General features: G+C 37.8%; 1 protein-coding gene across 11 annotated transcripts in view; it reads right to left on the reverse strand.

Moving 5' to 3' along the window:
• LOC147033350 (uncharacterized) overlaps positions 1–24878 on the reverse strand; it is a 193042-nt gene that overhangs the window by 64914 nt on the left and 103250 nt on the right. For 9 of the 11 annotated variants that reach the window (XM_085871586.1, XM_085871585.1, XM_085871576.1 and 6 more), the window contains one exon: positions 24219–24320. In XM_085871586.1, the coding sequence (XP_085727712.1) occupies positions 24219–24320 (102 nt within the window). Of the gene's footprint in view, positions 1–16215; positions 16828–24218; positions 24321–24878 lie in introns of those variants that run through there. The other 2 variants (XM_085871587.1, XM_085871584.1) reach the window with 2 other exon arrangements.

Below are 24878 nucleotides of genomic sequence, written 5' to 3' on the forward strand. Positions count from 1 at the left end.
CAGGGACCTCCATGGATCCGCCCTTTCTGGGTGGGGTTATGGCCGAGCCGGGAAAACCCCACCCCCTCTATGCGTGTCTGTACCCCTCTTGTTAGAGAAACAACGATTTTGCCTCGTGGTGTTGGAATGCAGAACAATTCGAGGAAGTCGAATCAAGCACGCGAGGACCTTGCCTCGTATGCTCCGGCCGCGAGGTGAGGGCGCAAGCGTTGAAAGACACTGTGGCCACATGTGGAGGGGAGCTGGAGATTTAAATAACCTAATGATAAAATAACTCACAGCGCACACACAAAATTCCCATTAGTCAAAGGGGATGGATTCTCACTATAAACACATACTTATCAAAATAACTGAACTCTAAGCCTGGTGTTGGCGCAGTGGTTTGGGCAGCGGCTTGGGATCCAAAAGGTCCTGAGTTCAAGCCCCGTTGGGCCACTGAATTAATACACCAGGGGGTTGACTCAGCCTGTCATCCTTCCGAGGTCGGTGAAATGAGTACCAGTAAACTGGGCCGGTGTATACCCCGGTTAAAATAGGTGTACCATATCCCTGTGTCGTAAGAGGCGACCAGGGTTGCGTCAGGAAGGGCATCCGGCATAAAACCTGTGCCAAATCACTATGCGGATCACACGAATGATCCGCTGTGGCGACCCCGAACGGGAGCAGCCGAAAGAAGAAGAAGATCAAAATAACTGAACTCAGTGGACTCTGGCTGTTTGTGTGCAAAAGGCTTCCAGATTCGTAACACTACCCCCTCCCCTTTTTACAGACTCGTCCCGAGTCGTCAAATTTCCGTGTGGCATGCATGTGTAAGTCCCCCCCCCCCAGTACGATTTACCTATGGATCCCTGAGTGCGATATTTTTATCTGTGTCCCAAAAATAAATAATCGAGTGCGCTACGTCACAAAACTAACAGACTCACACGGACAACTTAACTACATTGCCGGCGCTAAGACAGAAACACAGGTGGGTTACAATTTATTTACAATTTTACCTTATCTGTTTATACTAACCATGGCCCAGGACCTGTGATCTGTGAAAGGAAGAAAAAGTCATTGGTGCAGGAATGAACACAAAAAAATGGATGCATGGCCTGGCAAACGCAGTCCCCATTGTGTGGCTGCCTGCAGGGCAGTCCTTGCAAAACACTGAAGATGGTCCTGGCACACATGGTGGAGATGGTGATACAGGAGCAATGCAACAAGGGCAAGCAAGCATGGGGTCAAGACAAAGGCAGGCAACAAAGGCATGGCAAATGCGGACCAGAAATACAGCACACTCTCAGATCGGCTCATGAAGCTGGCCGGCCTCTGGTCTGGTCCGTGAGGTTCTGTGGAAGGAGTACGGTGGTGCCGGCCGCTCCGAAAATGGGCTCGGACCTACCCTACTGTCTTCCCCCCAACCTATCACCTTTGCCTGTCTTTGTCCATACCCACTCCCTTAGTTTGCAACAAGAAAAAAAAAATTAGACCCCTCTTTACTTTTATTTATTTATTTTTCTTTATAAATCCAATTGTCCCTAACCCTCCTATTGTCCTTGTCCGGCTTACCTATCCTGTCCGTCTACTCCCAACCCCAAAGCTCCTTCCTGAGGGGAATAAGGGAGAGACTTGTGTCCTGCCTCGAGGCCCAACAAAGCCTCAGAACAACCCCCTCATAATTCAGCAATCTTCCCCAAAGTGAGTCCAGCGAGCCACAGAGAGCGAAGGGATGGATGGTGCGAAGGGGTACATTTCCTATCTATCCTAGCATTTATTACACTTGAAACTATCCCCGGGGCTTTTCAGCACGCCTGTCTCTTTAAACTATTGGTTCTAGCAACCACGATTCCCGTCTCCTGTGTTGGTGTTCGTTATTAATTTGGGCCTGGAACGCAAATTTTCTCCCTTGCTCTCGCACAATTTCGTGACTGGGCAGCGTGGCTCCACCGGCAGGTCTACCCACCTACCAAACTCAATCTTCGGCACCCCCGGGTCGCTGAGGCTGTCACTGAGTCTACCTACTCCTTATGAACATGGCGAATGCCCTTCCTGGCATTTCCCCCATCGATGCCCACATGGCATGTTGGTGCTCTGGGTCCCTTTCCCCTCGGTACCCGTGCCCATAACACTAACTCGGTCCTTTGGACCCATGACCTACTCTGGCCGACTACTTCGGTGCCCGGGGTGCCCTCTACTCAGTACGCATATTTCACCAGCCACGCTCCCAGCTGATCAATAGTCTCCTGCACCCTGAAAAAGGTTTCGTGCCTTCATTCAACACCAACAACAAAACGACATCCTTTTGGTTAATTTAACTAACTAACATTACACTAACCCCAGGTTCCCTTGGGTGGGATTCACTCCTCCCCCCAATCATTCATTCGCACCATGCATTCCACATTCACTCCATTCACACTCGGGCCCACTGACCCACATTCACTCATATATTTTTCTCCTTTTTTTTTTTTCACAATTCACTCCAACACTCGACTAACTACGTCCCCCAAACTAACTCGTGCTCCCCGTCATCCCTTATTCAAATGCACGTTCCATTTAACTCTACGTAGCTAATCTACGTCCCCACTACACGTTCCTAGTCTGTCCTTGTTCTCAATCCCATTTCTAATTCTAACCTAACTTTCCCCTAACTCGTGTTACTGGGCCCCATGGAGGACTGCTCATGCCCCCATGAGGCCGGACTATCTAACGCTAAACCCTTCCCCCAACTCATGCTCCTTTGCCCCGACGAGGATGTTTGCCACATCCTGGCCGGGCTTCGTGTACTCGTGGCCAGTCGTGGCGAGACTTGCGCCTCCGTGGCGGTGGTCGACAGCACACTTGTCCCCTCCGTTTGGCCGATACATGAGGGCGTGACATCATCCCGTTAATCGCATTAAATGCTCCCTTTCGGGCTATCCCCCATGCGACCCACCATGCGTTGCACACCTGCCCTTCGTGCTGCAAGATCCCCACTGACGTCACTCGCACACGGCCCGCTCCACAAGGTTTTCCACGCACACAGTCCCGGCGGTGACGTCGTCGGGACTCGTTCCGCACCTCCCGCGAACTCCACTCGTGACGCGCAACACGTCGGGCCCCGTACACGTGCTCACACGGGGATATACTTTTTCCAAATTCATTCGTTCGCCTCCATTTTATCCGTCCGCGCTCTGGTATTGCACCAGGCGCGAATCGTTTCAACACCAGCTCCCCCATCGTGCAATCATCCGCGCTTGGGCTGTTTGCAAAACACGGACCGTACCTCGCACGGAGCTGGCACGGTTTCCGAAATAACTCCGTCCGGCTCAGAAGGCTCGCCACTCCCGTCCGTTACACTACTCACAACATCAGTCAAGGTCGGTGCGTGTCCCATTTTCTCACGTGCACTCATCCATGCCATGTCATTTGCACTACTCACATGTTCTGACACATACTCCGGCACAATCACACTGGGGGCTTGGGTTAGCCCAAGAGATCCCGGGTCCTCTATCCTCCCCCCCCCCACCCCACAAAGCTAGCATGTGCTCTTTCGCACCATGCAACCGCCCCACCTCGCACAGCCTTACCGGACTCACCTAATCACGGTCTGCCTCAAGGGAGCATATCGTCTCCCTTTGTTCCTGCGAGAGGTTAATCTGACCCTCACATTGGGTCTCAAAACATTCCACAAGCTCAACCTCAATGTCCCTTACCATTTCTATTTGTGTCTGCTACTCTTTTATTTTGTACAATTCGTCCCTTACCCGTTCTCTGTCTCCCTGTATCTCTGTCACCTCTTTTCATTTCTCCTTTACGGTGCCCAATTCTTGGTTCTTTGTCTCTCCCTGTCCGAGTTCACATGTTTCTCTCCGAACCGCCGCCGTTTTGCTCGTCACCTCGCCCTTACCCGTCTTCATTGCAGTCAAAACACCTTCCACACTCCCCCTCAACTCGGTAATTTCTTCACGTACAGTACTGATCTCATCCGCCATTTTCCGGTCCTTGTTTTTCATTTCGCCCTTTACCTCTGCCAGCTCCGCCTTCATTTCCTCCTGACCCGCCTTCAGTGTTTGCATATTCCAATCCATTTTTTTCATATCACTCCTCTGTTGATTTCGCCGCAGTTCCATGCGCTCCATCAACTGGTCCGTGTCCAATGGCTTTGGCGGAGCCGGTCTGCTATGATCGGGTGTGGATCCGATAGGGATCGCAAGGTCCTCCGTGAGGGAAATTTGATGCAGGGGTTCCTCAAGCATTGTTATAGACGCAGTTGCCCCCATTACCTGAGTATGGCTGCAGGGAATGATCTCCCTCAAAACTGTTGTCCTGAGCCACGGAGTCCTCCAACATTGTAATCTCAAAACCCACCTGAACCAGCTCGTCTTGGTCTGCCATGGTCCAGAAACCAAATACCGATAATTAAGTAAAATTTGAATCCTGCTCTTAATTTTGGGGGGAGGAGGGGGTGCTAAGCACACCCCTGGCTCGAATCCCATTCCAGATACCAAATTGTTGCGGGTTCGAATCCCGTAATTTTTTAGGGTGTCTGTACCACTCCTGACACCAAACTGTTGTGGGCCGAGGGTCGGATGAGAAGACCACGAGGTGGGGGAAGCTATCTCGGTTCCCACCAGACTCCCCAGAATTGTAGGCCGTCGCACACGGATAATTCCGTGACGTGGCGGGTCGCTTAACAGACCGTTGACGCCAATAACTCAGCCGCGTGACCTAGGGTCCTCCCGTCGATGGTTTAATTGGGTTACCTGATTAATCACGTGATTTAATTACCGGCAAACACGCCCTCGGTACGCCTAGTCCGAACCGGATCACTCTACCGGACCAGATCACTTTACCGGATCGGATGCAGCTGAGCGACACTGCCAAGGATGTACCGGCTAAATGGAACGAATCGTTGGGAATAAAGTCCCGGCGAAACTAGGATTCGGACCATGCTGGATCAATGGAAGAAAAGACAAAAACGAGCAGGGAACATTCCTAATAATAATTTATTAACAATGGGCGAGGAATGGTATGTGGCACGATCAGGATTTATTGGAGTGTGTTATGCAGAGGTCGTGGAGAGAGGTGTGGTGCAGCAAATAAACACGCAACTTACAAAAGCAGACACAGAGCAGACTTATAATAACAATAATAATAATACTAATAACAGTAACAATCTTCTGCAGTCTTACTTAAGCAGACAGGCGCCAGGACACACACACACACACACACACACACACACACACACACACACACACACACACACACACACACACACACACACACACACACACACACACACACACACACACACACACACAAAACCCGATGAAGAGGGAGTATTGAAACAAAAAGGGAGAGGAGTTGAAGCTAGGATCTCTGTACCTTTGTGCTTGATAACACGACGCGCCACCAAATACGTTTCGGGGGGGGGGGGAGATGCTCCATGGTGCGATACCCGACAGTGGGCTTCAGATACGTCGTCTCTGGCTTCAGCAGCACGTGTGGAGACCGTGTTCGTGAAGAAGAGGCTTGAGTGGAGAAGGGGCGGAGTTCAGGGTGCGTGGATGGAGTAGTAGGCGGGACCAGGTTGGCGGGTGGGCTCAACGTTGTGTGGGCGGAGATGAGGAGGCGGAGTCCAGGCAGCAGGAGGCGGGTCGTGGCAATGTCGACGAGCGAGGCGAGGGCAAAGCCAGAGTGAGAGAGAGGCAGAATTCAGGCAGCAGGAGGCGGGTCGCAGCGATGTCGACGAGGGCGATGCGGAGAAAGAGAAAGAGAAAGGTGGAGGGACCGCTCCGATCTTTATAGAACTTGCAGCGCAGGGGGAGGGGCCACCCCGAAGCGAAACGTCATCACCTGAATCGGGTGCTCCGATTGGCCCCGACCCTTCACATGGCCCGCTAACTTTGGCCGGAAACCACCTCACTTCGTTTCCAGCAAGGCCATCTCAAATAGCAGCAATACTCCGCTCTGACCCCACGACATGACACAAATCGCCCACACCGAAATTGGCACGCGAATCGTCCTGCAAAATCCCCTGGGCCACGCCCCAGCGACCGGCCGAGGGTCCTGCATGCCCACTCGGGCGTCCGACCAGCGCCGATCAACGCGCCCACTCCGCGTGCGCCAACGCGGCCCGCACTGCACAACACTCCCCGGCCCGATCGCAGCTTCGCTGGCCACAGAGAAGAGAAGACGTTCACCATCCATGGGGAATCTGCTGCTGCCAGCAAGGGTCGAAGGTACATCGTTATGGATAAATCCATGCATGTTTTGCGAGCGGCGTATGTGTCTGCATCCGAGCACATTCTATACAGTGCGCGGGGTTCAGCCATGGCCCACGTGGTCAGTGTTCGCGTTTGTCCGATTCTGCTCGCGTGTGAGCGGGGTGAACACCGATATGTGTCAGATACTTGGTTGAAAAGGAACGTGCCGCTTTTACCTTGCACACTCATATCCCACCCAACGTGGTGTGGAGTCGCCTTTATCGGCCTCCGTACGCGTTCCATGCAGCGTCGGCGTCATGCTGGCTGTGTTTCCTGTGTTGTGAAAAACACCATTCGTGCAGCCTCTTAAGAGGTATTCATTCGCAAGCCTTTTTAATGCAACCGGCAATCTTCCCCAGATCATCGGAAGCTCAAGTCGATAATCCCGCACTGCTAAGTGCACTGTATGACTCGCTGCACACGTTGAGTTTAGGGCTCACTTGGGAACGAGTGCTCTGCACCGTTAATGCCCGCGCGTTATCGTTTCCTCAAAGCGGCGCCGCACGCGCTGGCTCCGTGAGGGTCCATCTCACAGCGAAGGCGCACGTGGCTCAGATTTACCTCAGGAATAATCAGACGAAAAGAAGAGTTGGGACGAAATGAAGAAAAAATGATATAAGCAATCCTAGCAAAGAGGTCCTCGCAACACATGCCCCCTGTTGTCCCTCTAGACAAAAGGAAAGGGACTATCTGCACGTATATTAATGGAATAACTGTCTTGGGACCACTGTCTGTTGGATGCATGCGGTTCCAAGAACCGCAACACTATGTATATATGTATATATACAGTCATGCGCCGCTTTACGATGTTCCGGTCAACGACGGATCACATATACGACGGTGGTCCCATAAGATTATAACGGAGCTGAAAAAGTCCTATCAACGAGTGATGTCGTAGCGCTGCCAGTCGTATAAAAGTACAGGATAGCACATACAATTATGTACAGTATATAATACTTCGTAATGATAATAAACGACAGTGTGGCCCCGTTATAATGCGATCGTTGAGGTCCATAAAATGTCATCGCAAAAAAGCAGGGTCGTGCTAAATCGGGATTCAAGGAAATCGGCTTTCACACTGAACCAATGTTTGCACGTTTACCTTCTAGCAAGTAAATTACCTTTGAATTGAAGAATTCCGCGAATAAATCGTTGTTGTTACAGTCAAAATTAAAACACATTTATTTTTAGTGAAGCTTTTTATGTCGTTAAAACAATCGCACTGTTCCGAAAATATATCACACAATTGACAGGTGCTCGTTTATTCATTTGTAAATTATAACATCGATGCAATGATGACTTATTTATAAAATCCAAACGCTATTTATTCACCTTTCTATAATCGATGCGAGAGGAGATTGTAAGCAGCCGCTAACAACACCCATGGCCGTCATGAACAGCACAAAGGTAAAACTAACGCGTCTTCGGTCTCTCTTAGATGTGTGTTACAATTGCAGACAGTATTCAGTACAGTAACATGCTGTAAAGGTTTGTAGCCGAGGAGCAATCGGCCACACCATCGAGCCTAGGTGTGTAGTAGGCTATACCATCGAGGTTTGTGTAAGTACACGATGATATTTGCACAATGACGACATCGCTTAATGACGCATTTCTCAGAACGTATCCCATGTCGTTAAGTGGCACATGGCTGTATATATATATATATATATATATATATATATATATATATATATATATATATATATATATATATATATATATATATATATATATATATTTTGTTACGGCTGTGGAAATTCGCAAACCACCATTCAGGAAGGACCCTCAGGTGAGATATCTTCATAGGTACATGTGTAGTCAGCCCAAACCCGTTGTATAGAGGGAATTTATGTGATCCATTCGGGCTGCGATCCTTTGAGTTAGGCGTTTTTATTTTTCTATCTTTTATTTCAAACACACAACATTTCAACAACCACGCTATCTCCATCACAGCGCCAACCACACTGCAACCACGCCACCGCCACCATCTACGCTACCACATCTTCGCCACTACGTCGGCTTCCGAACAGCAAACAAAGGCACAAAGGAGGGAACTGTGAGGATGCGCAGGTTTTCCCGCCTGTTTCTCCCGTCTGACTTCCCCGCGTTTTGGAGTGGAGGAAGGGCGATGCAGGTCAAAGGTCAGAGGTCATGTAAAGGTGGGGCCTCTTTTTGGGGGAATAATTCTCTGGCCCAGAGTCAAAACCTGACTCCCCCGGCCCCCGCACGGGGCGGGGCGAAGGGCGGAGCCCCTCGCGATAAAAGACGGACACGGGCGGGCGCGCTTGAGCTTCCTCTTCCGCCTCTTCCTCTTGAGCAATTCCACTTCCGCGTTTTTTTCGTTTTGGCTGGTGGACTGGTTGGTCTTCGGGAAGAGGTCCTGCGCCCGCGCTTTGGCAAGCGTCTATATATAGACATATATATATATATATATATATATATATAGACACATATATATATATATATATATATATATATATAGACACATATATATATATATATATATATATATATATATATATATATAGACATATATATAGACATATATACATATATATATATATATATATATATATATAGACATATATACATATATATATATATATATATATAGACATATATATATATATATATATATATATATATATATATATATATATAGACATATATATATATATATATATATATATATATATATATATATATATATATATAGACATATATATATATGTATGTATATATATATATATATATATATATATATATATATATATATATATATATATATATATATATATATATATATATATATATATATATATATATATAGACATATATATATATATATATATATATATATATATATATATATATATATATATATATATATATATATATATATATATATATATATATATATATATATATATATATATATATATATATATATATATATATATATATATATATATATATATATATATATATATATATATATATATATATATATATATATATATATATATATATATATATATATATATATAGACATATATATATATATATATATATATATATATATATATATATATATATATAGACATATATATATATATATATATATAGACATATATATATATATATATATATATATATATATATATATATATATATATATATATATATATATATATATATATATACATATATATATATATATATATATAGACATATATATATATATATATATAGACATATATATATATATATATATATATATATATATATATATATATATATATATATATATATATATATATATATATATATATATATATATATATATATATATATATATATAGACATATATATATATATATATATATATATATATATATATATATATATATATATATATATATATATATATATAGACATATATATATATATATATATATATATATATATATATATATATATATATATATATATATATATATATATATATATATATATATATATATATATATATATATATATATATATATATATATATATATATATATATATATATATATATATATATATATATATATATATATATATATATATATATATATATATATATATATATATATATATATATATATATATATATATATATGTCTATATATATATATATATATATATATATATATATATATATATATATATATATATATATATATATATATATATATATATATATATATATATATATATATATATATATATATATATATATATATATATATATATATGTCTATATATATATATATATATATATATATATATATATATATATATATATATATATATATATATATATATATATATATATATATATATATATATATATATATATATATATATATATATATATATATATATATATATATATATATATATATATATATATATATATATATATATATATATATATATATATATATATAGACATATATATATATATATATATATATATATATATATATATATATATATATATATATATATATATATATATATATATATATATATATATATATATATATATATATATATATATATATATATATATATATATATATATATATATATATATATATATATATATAGACATATATATATATATATATATATATATATATATATATATATATATATATATATATATATATATATATATATATATATATATATATATATATATATATATATATATATATATATATATATATATATATATATATATATATATATATATATATATATATATATATATATATATAGACATATATATATATATATATATATATATATATATATATATATATATATATATATATATATATATATATATATATATATATATATATATATATATATATATATATATATATATATATATATATATATATATATATATATATATATATATATACATATATATATATATATATATATATATATATATATATATATATATATATATATATATATATATATATATACATATATATATATATATATATATATATATATATATATATATATATATACATATATATATATATATATATATATATATATATATATATATATATATATATATATATATATATATATATATATATATATATATATATATATATATATATATATATATATATATATATATATATATATATATATATATATATATATATATATATATATATATATATATATATATATATATATATATATATATATATATATATATATATATATAAATATATATATATATATATATATATATATATATATATATATATATAGACATATATATATATATATATATATATATATATATAGACATATATATATATATATATATATATATATATATATATATATATATATATATATATATATATATATATATATATATATATATATATATATATATATAGACATATATATATATATATATATATATAGACATATATATATATATATATATATATATATATATATATAGACATATATATATATATATATATATATATATATATATATATATATATATATATATATATATATATATATATATATATATATATATATATATATATATATATATATATATATATATATATATATATATATATATATATATATATATATATATATATATATATATATATATACATATATATATATATATATATATATATATATATATATATATATATATATATATATATATATATATATATATATATATATATATATATATATATATATATATATATATATATATATATATATATATATATAGACATATATATATATATATATATATATATATATATATATATATATATATATATATATATATATATATATATATATATATATATATATATATATATATATATATATATATATATATATATATATATATATATATATATATATATATATAGACATATATATATATATATATATATATATATATATATATATATATATATATATATATATATATATATATATATATATATATATATATATATATATATATATATATATATATATATATATATATATATATATATATATATATATATATATATATATATATATATATATATATATATATATATATATATATATATATATATATATATATATATATATATATATATATATATATATATATATATATATATATATATATATATATATATATATATATATATATATATATATATATATATATATATATATATATATATATATATATATATATATATATATATATATATATATATATATATATATATATATATATATATATATATATATATATATATATATATAGACATATATATATATATATATATATATATATATATATATATATATATATATATATATATATATATATATATATATATATACATATATATATATATATATATATATATATATATATATATATATATATATATATATATATATATATATATATATATATATATATATATATATATATATATATATATATATATATATATATATATATATATATATATATATATATATAGACATATATATATATATATATATATATATATATATATATATATATAGACATATATATATATATATATATATATATATATATATATATATATATATATATATATATATATATATATATATATATATATATATATATATATATATATATATATATATATATATATATATATATATATATATATAGACATATATATATATATATATATATATATATATATATATATATATAGACATATATATATATATATATATATATATATATATATATATATATATATATATATATATATATATATATATATATATAGACATATATATATATATATATATATATATATATATATATATATATAGACATATATATATATATATATATATATATATATATATATATATATATATATATATATATATATATATATAGACATATATATATATATATATATATATATATATATATATATATATATATATATATATATATATATATATATATATATATATATATATATATAGACATATATATATATATATATATAGACATATATATATATATATATATATATATATATATATATATATATATATATATATATATAGACATATATATATATATATATATATATATATATATATATATATATATAGACATATATATATATATATATATATATATATATATATATATATATATATATATATATATATAGACATATATATATATATATATATATAGACATATATATATATATATATATATATAGACATATATATATATATATATATATATATATATATATATATAGACATATATATATATATATATATATATATATATAGACATATATATATATATATATATATATATATATATATATATATATATATATATATATATAGACATATATATATATATATATATATATATATATATATATATATATATATATATATATATAGACATATATATATATATATATATATATATATATATATATATAGACATATATATATATATATATATATATATATATATATATATATATATATATAGACATATATATATATATATATATATATATATATATATATATATATATATATATAGACATATATATATATATATATATATATATATATATATATATATATATATATAGACATATATATACATATATATATATATATATATATATATATATATATATATATACATATATATATATATATATATATATATATATATATATATATATATATATATATATATATATATATATATATATATATATATATATATATATATATATATATATATATATATATATATATATATATATATATATATATATATACATATATATATATATATATATATATATATATATATATATATATATATATATATATATATATATATATACATATATATATATATATATATATATATATATATATATACATATATACATATATATACATATACATATACATACACATACATATATATACACATACACACACACACACACACACACACACACATACACACACACACACAGAGTGTTTCAAATAGAGTGATGCAACTTTAAATGTTTATTTACAAAGAACCAGAAACCTCAGGAATGTGACCCAAACATTTCTGGAAAGCTTATGACATGGTAATTTCTATCACTGATTGCTGTTGCAGTCAGTCACTGCTGGAGTTAGTGAGAGGCCAAGGTCTGAAATTGGCAAAATTCTTCTACTTGACGTTTTTGATGTGTTCCCCTCTGTGCTTCAGACAGGCATTGATCCTGACTCCAAAGGTCTGTCCTACTTTCCTGTCGGTCTCATGTGGCACTACGTGGAGGTAGTCTGACACTTCCTACTTCAGATTATCCAGTGTGGCAGGGTGGTTGGCAGAGACAGAACCTTTGGCAGCCCCCCAGAACCAGTAGTCCAGAGGGTTCAAGTCTGGGTTATGGGGTGCCCAGTCATGAGTGGTACCCAGGGCAATTAGGCAGTTTCTGAAGAGCAACTGCAGGAAAGTGTTGGTGTCGCCAGCTGTATGCGGGGGTGCACCATTCTGCACAAACCAGGTAATGCTGAGCTGGTTTAGGGTGACCTTTTGCGAGACATCATTATGGAACTTCTGGAGCATGGCCCAGTAGCACTCACCAATGATAGTCACTGTCCTGCTGTTGTCATTCTCAAACCGGTAAGGCCCTGCATTCCCCATCTGGCATTGAAGGCGCAGAAGCAAGTGACCTTAGGCCCTTTCAGGTCCCTCTCAGTGATCTCCTCAGGTAGTTCTGTCCCCCAGAAAATGTTGTGGTTGTTGATGGCACCATTCAAGTGGAAATGGGCTTCGTCACTGAACCAGATCAGGTTGATCCAGTTTGGGTACCGCTCCATCCCGTCACTGAGCCAATTGCACAGATCAAGTCACCTTCTCATGTCATCATGACTCAGTTTATGCCTAATAGAAATGATGTATGGGAAAAGCTTCAGTTCCTTAATGAGAATACGCCAGACTGATGTTGGTTTGATGCCTAGCTCCTGGGAGTGCTGGCGGTGGGACTTCTTGGGACTGTCCACTGCAGAATCCCACATGGCATCGATGTTTGCTTGACTCTTGGTTACTGATGCTGGCCTACCACTGTTGCCATTGCTCTGGTTGTGCACTGAACCCTTGTGCTCAAAATATTTCACAATACGTTGAATGGCACAATTTGTGGGTCCATCATGTGTTCTGAGGTCATATTCCTAGCAGAACCTCCTCGTCTAGATGCCAAACAGCCATTTCAGGGCAAAGCATGCTTTAGCGTCATTATGAAGTTTTTTGGTTGATTCATCATCTCTGAGCTATCCTGAATCAGAATCAGCCGGGTGCCAGACTCGCACCCTTGAGGAATTTTTTTTAGAGGCGAAAAACAAAATGGCCACCACCAACTTTCGATAAATTGTTTTGGGCTATATCTTCACTTCTAATGCACTTACACACACAATTTTGGTGTCTACTACGATGTTTCATGCAACAGATAAGGTAAACGTTGATGATTCTCTCAATATTGGATGACAACAGATGGCGGAATTTGAATCTGGATGGCCAACAAACTTCAACAAGACACTAACCAAGAATGTAACCCTGATGGCTTCGACCAAAATGAGCATCAAGCTGAATGGAAGGCCAGTATATGATACCGAATTGATCTGCACCCGAGTCATGCGTCTCCAATAATACAGGGATATTGATATCAAGGATGTCCTCTCTTATGAACTGACCCCTGTCCCAGCCTCCTTGTTTGATAGAGCGGTGCGATGCAGGCTCAGTCAAAAGCAATCCTGAAGACGAAACTCCAAGTTGAGCAATCAAGTCGAATCCAAGGTGTTCCAGATGCTGGATGCGCCATGTTATGGACTGTACATTGGCCCACAAATGGTACAGTTGAGGATTATGTGATCAACTTCATGGGAACTATAAAATACCACCTGGAGTGTTGTGATGTATACCTGATTTTCAACAGGTACATCAAAACCAGCACGAAGCAAATGTCGAGATCCAGTCGCGCAGGTCATGATTCAAGTCGAAAACATCAACTCAACTTACACACAACACTTCCAGCGCAAAAAGTGGTTCTAAATGTCGCCGACAACAAAGTACAACTGATCGATTTGATCTGTCAGTATCTGATGACCCACATTGTGGACAACCAGACCAAACTGGTGATCACTGGAAAAGATCCTACACCAGTACAAGTATGGAACAATTCCACTATCCAGAGAAAGGATCTGAAAACACACCATGAAGAAGCAGATGTCATCATCATCCATCACTTAGTTATAATTGTGCCAGGTATCAGTGGTGACTCACACATCAAAGTGGTCTGCGTCGATACAGATGTCTTTGTCCTGTTGATTCTTTCTACCTCGAGGAGAAGATGACTGTGGATGTCAGCATGGAGAGTCCATGTGCTGGGAGGGCGAACGTACACATTCGCCAAACAGCACTGAAACACAAAAGCATCGCCAAATATCTGCCTGCTGTACATGCTCTGACCGGATGCGATATTGTGTCGTATTTGTTTGGCATTGGAAAGGCCACAGCGCTGAAGGTAATAATGGGTGGACATCATCCCACCTTACTTGGTCAGCTGGAAGCAGACGAGGAAAAGATGATATCTGAGGCAACTACCTTCATTGCTGCCTCTTATGGTTCCAAAGTCGAAGGTGATATGTCCACACACCGGTATCAGTTGTGGAAGTCTAAGATGGCCAACTCCAAGATTACCTCTGCTCCGAAATTGAAGTCGTTTCCCCCATCGCATGATGCCTTTGTTCAACATGTGTATCGCGCTCATCATCAAGTCATTATATGGAAATCGGCCACTCAGTCAGACCCTCCAAACTTGGATCCCATCAAGTATGGATGACATGAAGGTGAGGACGGTGCGACATTGTGTCCAACCACACTTCCACCTGATGTGTCTGCTGCACCAGTCACCATTCTGCAGCTGATCAAGTGTGGATGTTCCACCAGCCGGCCATGTTCCACCGGGAGGTGTGGTTGTGTGGCAGCACAGATGTCATGTTCGATGTTTTGCAGTTGTAATGCTGGATCAGACTGTTGTAACGATCAGACAAGGGCAGTAGCTGCTAATCACGATGCCAATGATGAAGATTGAACATAATGTAGAACATTGCATCCTTAACAAAGTTAATATTTGTTTGCCTAAAAATAAAAGGTAATATCAAAATCATACACTGTACATGTACATACTTACTTTAAGACATAACCCAAAGTCATAGTCAACTATCCACATGTATCCGGATATATTTGTGTAAAAATCGTATTCCAATATAATCATCAATTCATTGATCATTGCAAGTAAGTTACTTCAGCTGTCATTGACTATTATTGCACGTAGTATTAATATTTAAGGGTTCATCAAATTCAATTTCTTCCTCGAAGTGATCAGTGGAACTGCAAAATAGCCATTTTTCATATTAAAATGGTGGCCATCTTGAAAATATGAGACAGGTCTTATATATATATATATATATATATATATATATATATATATATATATATATATATATATATATATATATATATATATATATATATATATATATATATACACCTTCAATTTTATCATTATTGGATTCCTTGACCATGAAAACATAGTAGTAGACACCAATATTGTGTTTGTAAGTGCATTAGAAGTGAAGATATTGCCCAAAACAGAATTTATCAAAAGTCGGTGGTGGCCATTTTGTTTTTCGCCTCTAAAATATAATCCTCAAGGGTGCGAGTCTGACACCCGGCTGATTCTGATTCAGGATAGCTCAGAGATGATGAATCAACCAAAAAAAAAAAAATTTCATAATGACGCCACAACATGCTTTTTCACATTTCCGCTGGACTATCCGGCAGGTGTCTACATAATATGATCGTGTCATACCACAGAGCCACCACTTTTGTCCTCTGCTTCACTGTCAATGGCATAGTTGAGCTACGGAGATAGAAATCCCAGGTAACAAATACCATGATAACACCACCAAATCCTGAAAAGGAAAACAGTATAGGTCAAAAAACAAAGAAAGCGTAGGAAATCAAAGTTGTATCAATCTTTTTGAATAACTCTCTATCTACATATATCAACCTGCATTCTCATCCTGGAATGCAATCCCAACTGATGGTAAGCTGTAGTCTCTACAAATAGCTCAAAATCATTGTACATCTGTCTAATGAAGAGCCAGGGCCCAACATCAGGCTCATATGTGATCCAAATTATGCAGCATCTCAATCCTCCAAAGCTTGGTGAGAACAGGTCAGGTCTGATTGTGTTAGACATTCCCTTTCCATTCCTTCCCTCCTGAATGACAGAGCCATGCTGCACACTGCTCAGGAAAAAACAATTCTTCAACTCTGTTTTCATTACAAAGCCAAGATCACAAATCCATCCTTTCTGTACCGACCTTCATCGCAATTACAGAATGTTCCTTTACTTAGAGCATGTGGATTTGTCTCACACTATCGTGATGTTTCTTAACCCAACTCGACATCTTCTATAAGGGGTCCTGAGAGTACAGGTGTTCTAATACAGTGGGGAGAACAAGTATTTGATACACTGCCGATTTTGCAGCTTTTCCCACTTACAAAGCACGTAGAGGTCTGTAATTTTTATCATAGGTACACTTCAACTGTGAAAGACGGAATCTAAAACAAAAATCCTGAAAAATCACATTGTATGATTTTAAATAATTAATTTGCATTTTATTGCATGAAATAAGTATTTGATAAATCAGAAAAACAAAACTTAATATTTGGTACAGAAACCTTTGTTTGCAATTACAGAGATCAGACGTTTCCTGTAGTTCTTAACCAGGTTTGCACAGAGTGCAGCAGGGATTTTGGCCCACTCCTCCATTCAGATCTTCTCCAGATCCTTCAGGTTTCGGGGCTGTCCCTGGGCAACACAGACTTTCAGCTCCCTCCAAAGATTTTCATTTGGGTTCAGGTCTGGAGACTGGCGAGGCCACTCCAGGACCTTGAGATGCTTCTTACGGAGCCACTCCTTAGTTGCCCTGGCTGTGTTTTTCGGGTCGTTGTCATGCTGGAAGACCCAGCCAGCCACGCCCCATCTTCAATGCTCTTGTTGATGGAAGGAGGTTGTTGGCCAAGATCTCGCGATACATGGCCCCATCCATCCTCCCCTCAATACGGTGCAGTCGTCCTGTCCCCTTTGCAGAAAAGCATCCCCAAAGAATGATGTTTCCACCTCCATTTTTCACGGTTGGGATGGTGTTCTTGGGGTTGTACTCATCCTTCTTCTTCCTCCAAACACGGCGAGTGGAGTTTAAACCAAAAAGCTCTATTTTGGTCTCATCAGCCCACATGACCGTCTCCTATTCCTCCTCTGGATCATCCAGATGGTCATTGGCAAACTTCAGACGGGCCTGGACATGCGCTGGTTTGAGCAGAGGGACCTTGCGTGCGCTGCAGGATTTTAATCCATGATGGCGTAGTGTGTTACTTATGGTTTTCTTTGATACTGTGGTCCCAGCTCTCTTCAGGTCATTGACCAGGTCCTGCCATGTAGTTCTGGGCTGATCCCTCACCTTTCTCATGATCATTGAGGCTCCACGAGGTGAGATCTTGCATGGAGCCCCAGACCGAGGGATATTGACTGTTATCTTGAACTTCTTCCATTTTCTAATAATTGTGCCAACAGTTGTTGCCTTCTCACCAAGCTGCTTGCCTATTGTCCTGTAGCCCATCCCAGCCTTGTACAAATCTACAATTTTGTCCCTGATGTCCTTAGACAGCTCTCTGGTCTTGTCCATTGTGGAGAGGTTGGAGTCTGATTGATTGAGTGTGGACAACTGTCTTTTATGCAGATAACGCGTTCAAACAGGTGCAGTTAATACAGGGAATGAGTGGAGAATGGGAGGGCTTCTTAAAAACAAAACTAACAGGTCTGAGAGCTGGAATTCTTACTGGTTGGTAGGTGATCAAATACTTATTTCATGCAATAAAATGCAAATTAATTATTTTAAAATCATACAATGTGATTTTCAGGATTTTTGTTTTCGATTCCGTCTTTCACAGTTGAAGTGTACCTATGATGAAAATTACAGACCTCTACGTGCTTTGTAAGTGGGAAAAACTGCAAAATCGGCAGTGTATCAAATACTTGTTCTCCCCACTGTACATAGGAACTGGGCTTCAGTCCTATTATATCCTCTCTCCGTTCTCTTTCACAGGTGATTCTTGAATGGGAAACTTCCTCCATTTTGGAAAGTTTCAAACCACTGATATCATTTAAAGAGACGAGAAAACTGATTACTCAATCACAGACCTATCAACCTTCTCTCCATTAACAAGAAAATTAATGGAGTCCATCCTTGTGGCAGATCTCAGGCACTAACTTTTCTATAACTCGCTAATATCGGAAAATCACTTTGGCTTCTGAGTTGGCGATTCCACCTTAGATGTGTTACTACTTCTGATGCAGCAGCGGATGGATTTCCTGAAGCACAATAAAGAGCTTAGCACATTTTTCTATGGATATCTCGAGTCTTCGACATTGTCTGACATTCACCCTGAATTTTGAAGTTGAACTTTTATTATTCACTGTCCCCTGCTGAAGCGAAACAGCAGGTGGCCCTTAATGATGTTCTTTCTCATTAATGTTCCACATCAGGTTGGAGTTCCACAGGGCAACGTCTCTGGACCGACATTGTTATTCATTTACACCAATGATCGTTCCGATTGTTTTGAAAACAAATTTTGCTGATGAATCCACCCTGCACAGAATGTTACAAGAACTGGAAAAGAGAAGCCACTGGTCAACAATACTTGGCAAAAAAAGAAACGCAAGTTGATAAGACGCATTTTTTAACGTGCATTGTTGTGCACAAATTATCAATGACAAAGATTTGTAATACCATTTTAAGCACCTGTATTTTCAACCACATTTCTTGAGCAGCCTTCCTCACTGAACTACCACAATGGGGGTTGAATGGATTTTCAAACAATCACTTACTGTGGCTTCCAAGGCTAAATTGCATAAGAATGTTGATGTTCCGGTGGTAGTCTATGGTCCATGGAAGAGTGAACCGAATTCACTAAGTCAGTATGACCGGGCCCGCGTAATTGGAATGCTTGATGTGGGCATCTCAGCTAGGGATGTGGCCGCACATCTCCAAGTGCACGAATCAACCATAAGCAGGCTCAGACATCGTTTAAGAGACACTGGAAGTGTGGCAGATCGTCGGAGAAGTGGTAGACCGCGAGTGACGACGCCCATTCAGGATCGTTACATCGTTCTGCAGCACCTCCATGATCGACATCGCAATGCAGAAACCACCTCAAGGGAGACGCCTGGGCATACGAACAACAGGATTTGTGCTCAGACTGTCAGAAATCAGCTTTGTTCTGTAGGACTCAGGAGCAGACGCCCTAACAGAGGTCTCCCACTGACGGCCGATCGTCGTCGCCGTAGGTTGGTATGGGCCCGCCAACACCGTGACTGGATGCAAAGAATGTGGAACCAGGTGTTGTTCTCGGATGAGTCACGATTTCACGTAAGCAATAATGACAGATGGGTACAAGTTTACCGTCGTCGTGGTGAGCGACTTTTTGACTGTAATGTCATGGAGCTGGACAGGTGGGGAGGTCCCACCATTATGATATGGGCTGGTATTACAGCAAATGCCTGTACTGAACTGATAGTTATCGATGGTAACCTCAATGCCCAGAAATACTGGGTTGAAATTTTTGAGCCTGCAGTGAGGCCATTTCTGGATGAACATCCAAACATAGCTTTGTTTCAACAGGACAATGCGCAACCTCATGCAGCAAGGGTGATCACCCAATATCTTGATGACCACCATATTGAGCTCCTGCCATGGCCTGCGTTCAGTCCAGACCTTAACCCCATCGAGCATGCGTGGGATGAACTCGATCGCCGCATCCGGTTACGTCCTGTGGTGCCTAGAACAGCTCAAGAACTTGCCACTGCTTTAATGGAAGGAGTGGCACATCCATCCCCCAGGTGATTTTGAGGAGGCTGATTCAGTCCATGCACCGGCGCATCCAAGCGTGCATCACAGCAGAGGGAGGTCATACTGTTGTGGTGCCGGGTTCAGTGGGGAGGAGCAACAGCTCGGTGGAGCAGTAGGGTCGTCTCCACCGAGTACCCAGAATTGCAGGTCGTAACCTTCGGACAACTCCGAAGGTCACGGGTCACTTAAGGACCGTGCTCGCCAATTCTCTGACGGCGTGGGGTAGGGTTAATAGCCAAATTTCAATATACCTAAGTCCCCACGTCGTCAAATTACCGAGGAAGTCACCCTCAACGGACTCTGTCAAACCGGATCGCTCTTGCGACCTCGGTCCGGTGTAACCGAGCGGAATTACCAAAGTCCGTCGGTCCAAACAACAACCTACAGCCCAATTGGCTTACGGATTCTGAAGCACGAACCGTGCTGGGTCAATAATAGAAAGCACAACAACGAGCTGGTACATTGAACAATTGGGGGGTTTATTTATAATGGGGCAAGGGAGCACAAATAGAGCAGAGTTAAACCGACTATCAAGAACGAATGCAAGTAATGTACAAGGCACTTAAACAAATGCCACTTATAGACTGGGCCCACAGACACACACGCACATACCCAAAAGAAATGGTGGCCATGGCCTTTATTTGGCCCTTCAGCTCGGGAGGGAAGGCGAGCTGAGGGCAAGAGTCTGCACTTGCACCTCTCCACCTCGTGCGGTCTGGTCGAGCTTGTCCGGTGGCAGGACTCGAACCCACCGCCTCAACGCAGCACCAAGCACCAGGGACGAGGGATAGAGCGACGGACGCCAGCCAACACGAAAGTGGACAAGGCGACAGGCGATCAAGGCCGAAAAAGCTTCCATGGATCAGACGACACCAGGCGAGGCAGACCCAGAGAGCCAGACAGAATGCGCCGATCACTATCCTCTCCTGAGATGGGAGGGTTTTATTCCCTGGCCACTCGCCTCCCGATTGGACGGTTGCGTCACGCGATTCGCTGGCCGTCCCTCATTGGACGGCCCACGGTAAGTGGGGCAACTCCCACCCTTCTGGGTGGAGTCCCGATCTGAGGCGATGAGCCTCCTGATTGGACGAAGGGCGCGCCCTTGCCCTCGTGGGCGGAGTCGGCTCTGAGGCGATGAGCCTCCTGATTGGATGAAGGGCATGCCCTTGCCCTTGTGGGCAGAGTCAGCTCTGGAGCGTGGGGTCCCACCCCACGTCCGCAGCCAGAAGCACGTGCGCTATGGCGTCGGTGGAGCGAGGCACGGTGCCGCTGTTGTTGTAAAAAAAAAAAAACCTAACTAAAAAAGAAACCCGCAGCACACACAGGAAATTCCCATTAGACATAAAGGACCATCCAGAGACATGGACCTAACTATAAACACATATTTCTTGAAATAACTGAACTGCGGGGGCTGCTGACTGTGTGTGCAAAAGGCTTCCAAATCCATAACAATACACCGTACTAATCTGTTGTAATTTAATGTTGATGTGATTTTGTAAATTTCATTCGCTATAAACTTTGACATAAAAGTTTGCGTTTCTTTTTTTGCAAAGCATACTTGGAACACCAAGTTTTATGGTGGCAGGTCACACACTTTACCAGTCTCTCCACAAGGATCAGCAATCAAACTCACCAATCCCTTACTCTGGATAGCCACTGGAGGAGGTGCAGGAGCTTCTTTGCCTAATTATCTGTCATAGCCTTTTCTGGAAGGATCCTATCTCCAAACTTGCATGAAATGCTAGTTGCCATCTGAGTATTCTCCAAGGAGCCATGGCGTTCCTGAGCTGCACCGAGCTCATCATGGTGTATAAAGGTTTCATACAGAGCTCAATGGAATATGGCTCCCCACTCTGGGTTTGTGCTTCTGCTTCACACCTTGTTCCTCTTGAGAAGGTTGAAAACAAGGCATTCTGCACCACTGGTATCTCAGGGCAGTAAGCAGATTCCAAAGGAATCACTCTCCCACCAGTGGCAGGTTTGTGGGCTCTCTTTCATTAAAGCTCACATCTGACCTTGCTCATCCTGCCCTCTCCTAAGGAATCTATAAATTTACATCATCAAGAAAACCACACCTATTCTTGAGTACAAGAAAAAAAAGAGCAAGCTATTTATTTACCTGTACAAAATTGGCAGAAATACACAACTGACTCATGAAATGAATTCATGCTTAATGAATCAAAGAAGTAACTGCAATAGAGGATGAAAAATCAGGCTCTGTTATGGATTGTAAGATGTGCTTTGTCCAAAATAATAATATCATGAAAGATATCAAAATCAACATGTATGAAAATTGCGACAAACCTTCACAATGACTTTCAAGCCGTGACTCCTGACATGCTTTGGTTTCCTGTATATCCACATGCGGAAATGTATCAGGATCAGTCTTCACTTTTTCCAGTAGTTCTGAAAGAAAAGTACAGATAGGAAATGACATTCCTTGTGTTTGATGACACACGAGTGCCAACATTTTAGAGTCGATGATTTATAAAGTGAAGTGCTCATGCAGGAACAGACCACGTGCATGTGAAAGCATTCAATTTCTCAGTTGCACATAGACAAAAGTTAATGCTATGGCATACTGTCAGTCACACAAATACCAATACTCAAGTCCCAGGACAAGCATGTTGTTTTGCATAAAACCAAACAAGTCAAGGCTAACACAGAAAACAAGCTACTTGTCTGATGACGAGCATCACCAACCAGCTGTAAAGCATTACCAAAACCACGATATCTAATGAAAGAAGTGTATCGACTTTTACAAGATCAGTGGTTTATCACCATCATCTTGGCAGTTGATCAAAAAGTTAGTGTGAAGATGAAGCTCCAAAATTTTCAAAGCATCAGTCTGAATTTTCCAATTGCTCGAAATATATTATTAAACAGTTTTAGTCCTTCAAATGAGTCCACAATGTATCGGTCTTGCATTTCACGAGCGTGAAACCTTTATGGCTGCACACATTT

Source organism: Eptatretus burgeri, chromosome 2, assembly GCF_056783735.1.
Source record: "Eptatretus burgeri isolate ZD-2024b chromosome 2, Ebu_testis_v1, whole genome shotgun sequence".
Lineage (NCBI taxonomy): Eukaryota > Metazoa > Chordata > Myxini > Myxiniformes > Myxinidae > Eptatretus > Eptatretus burgeri.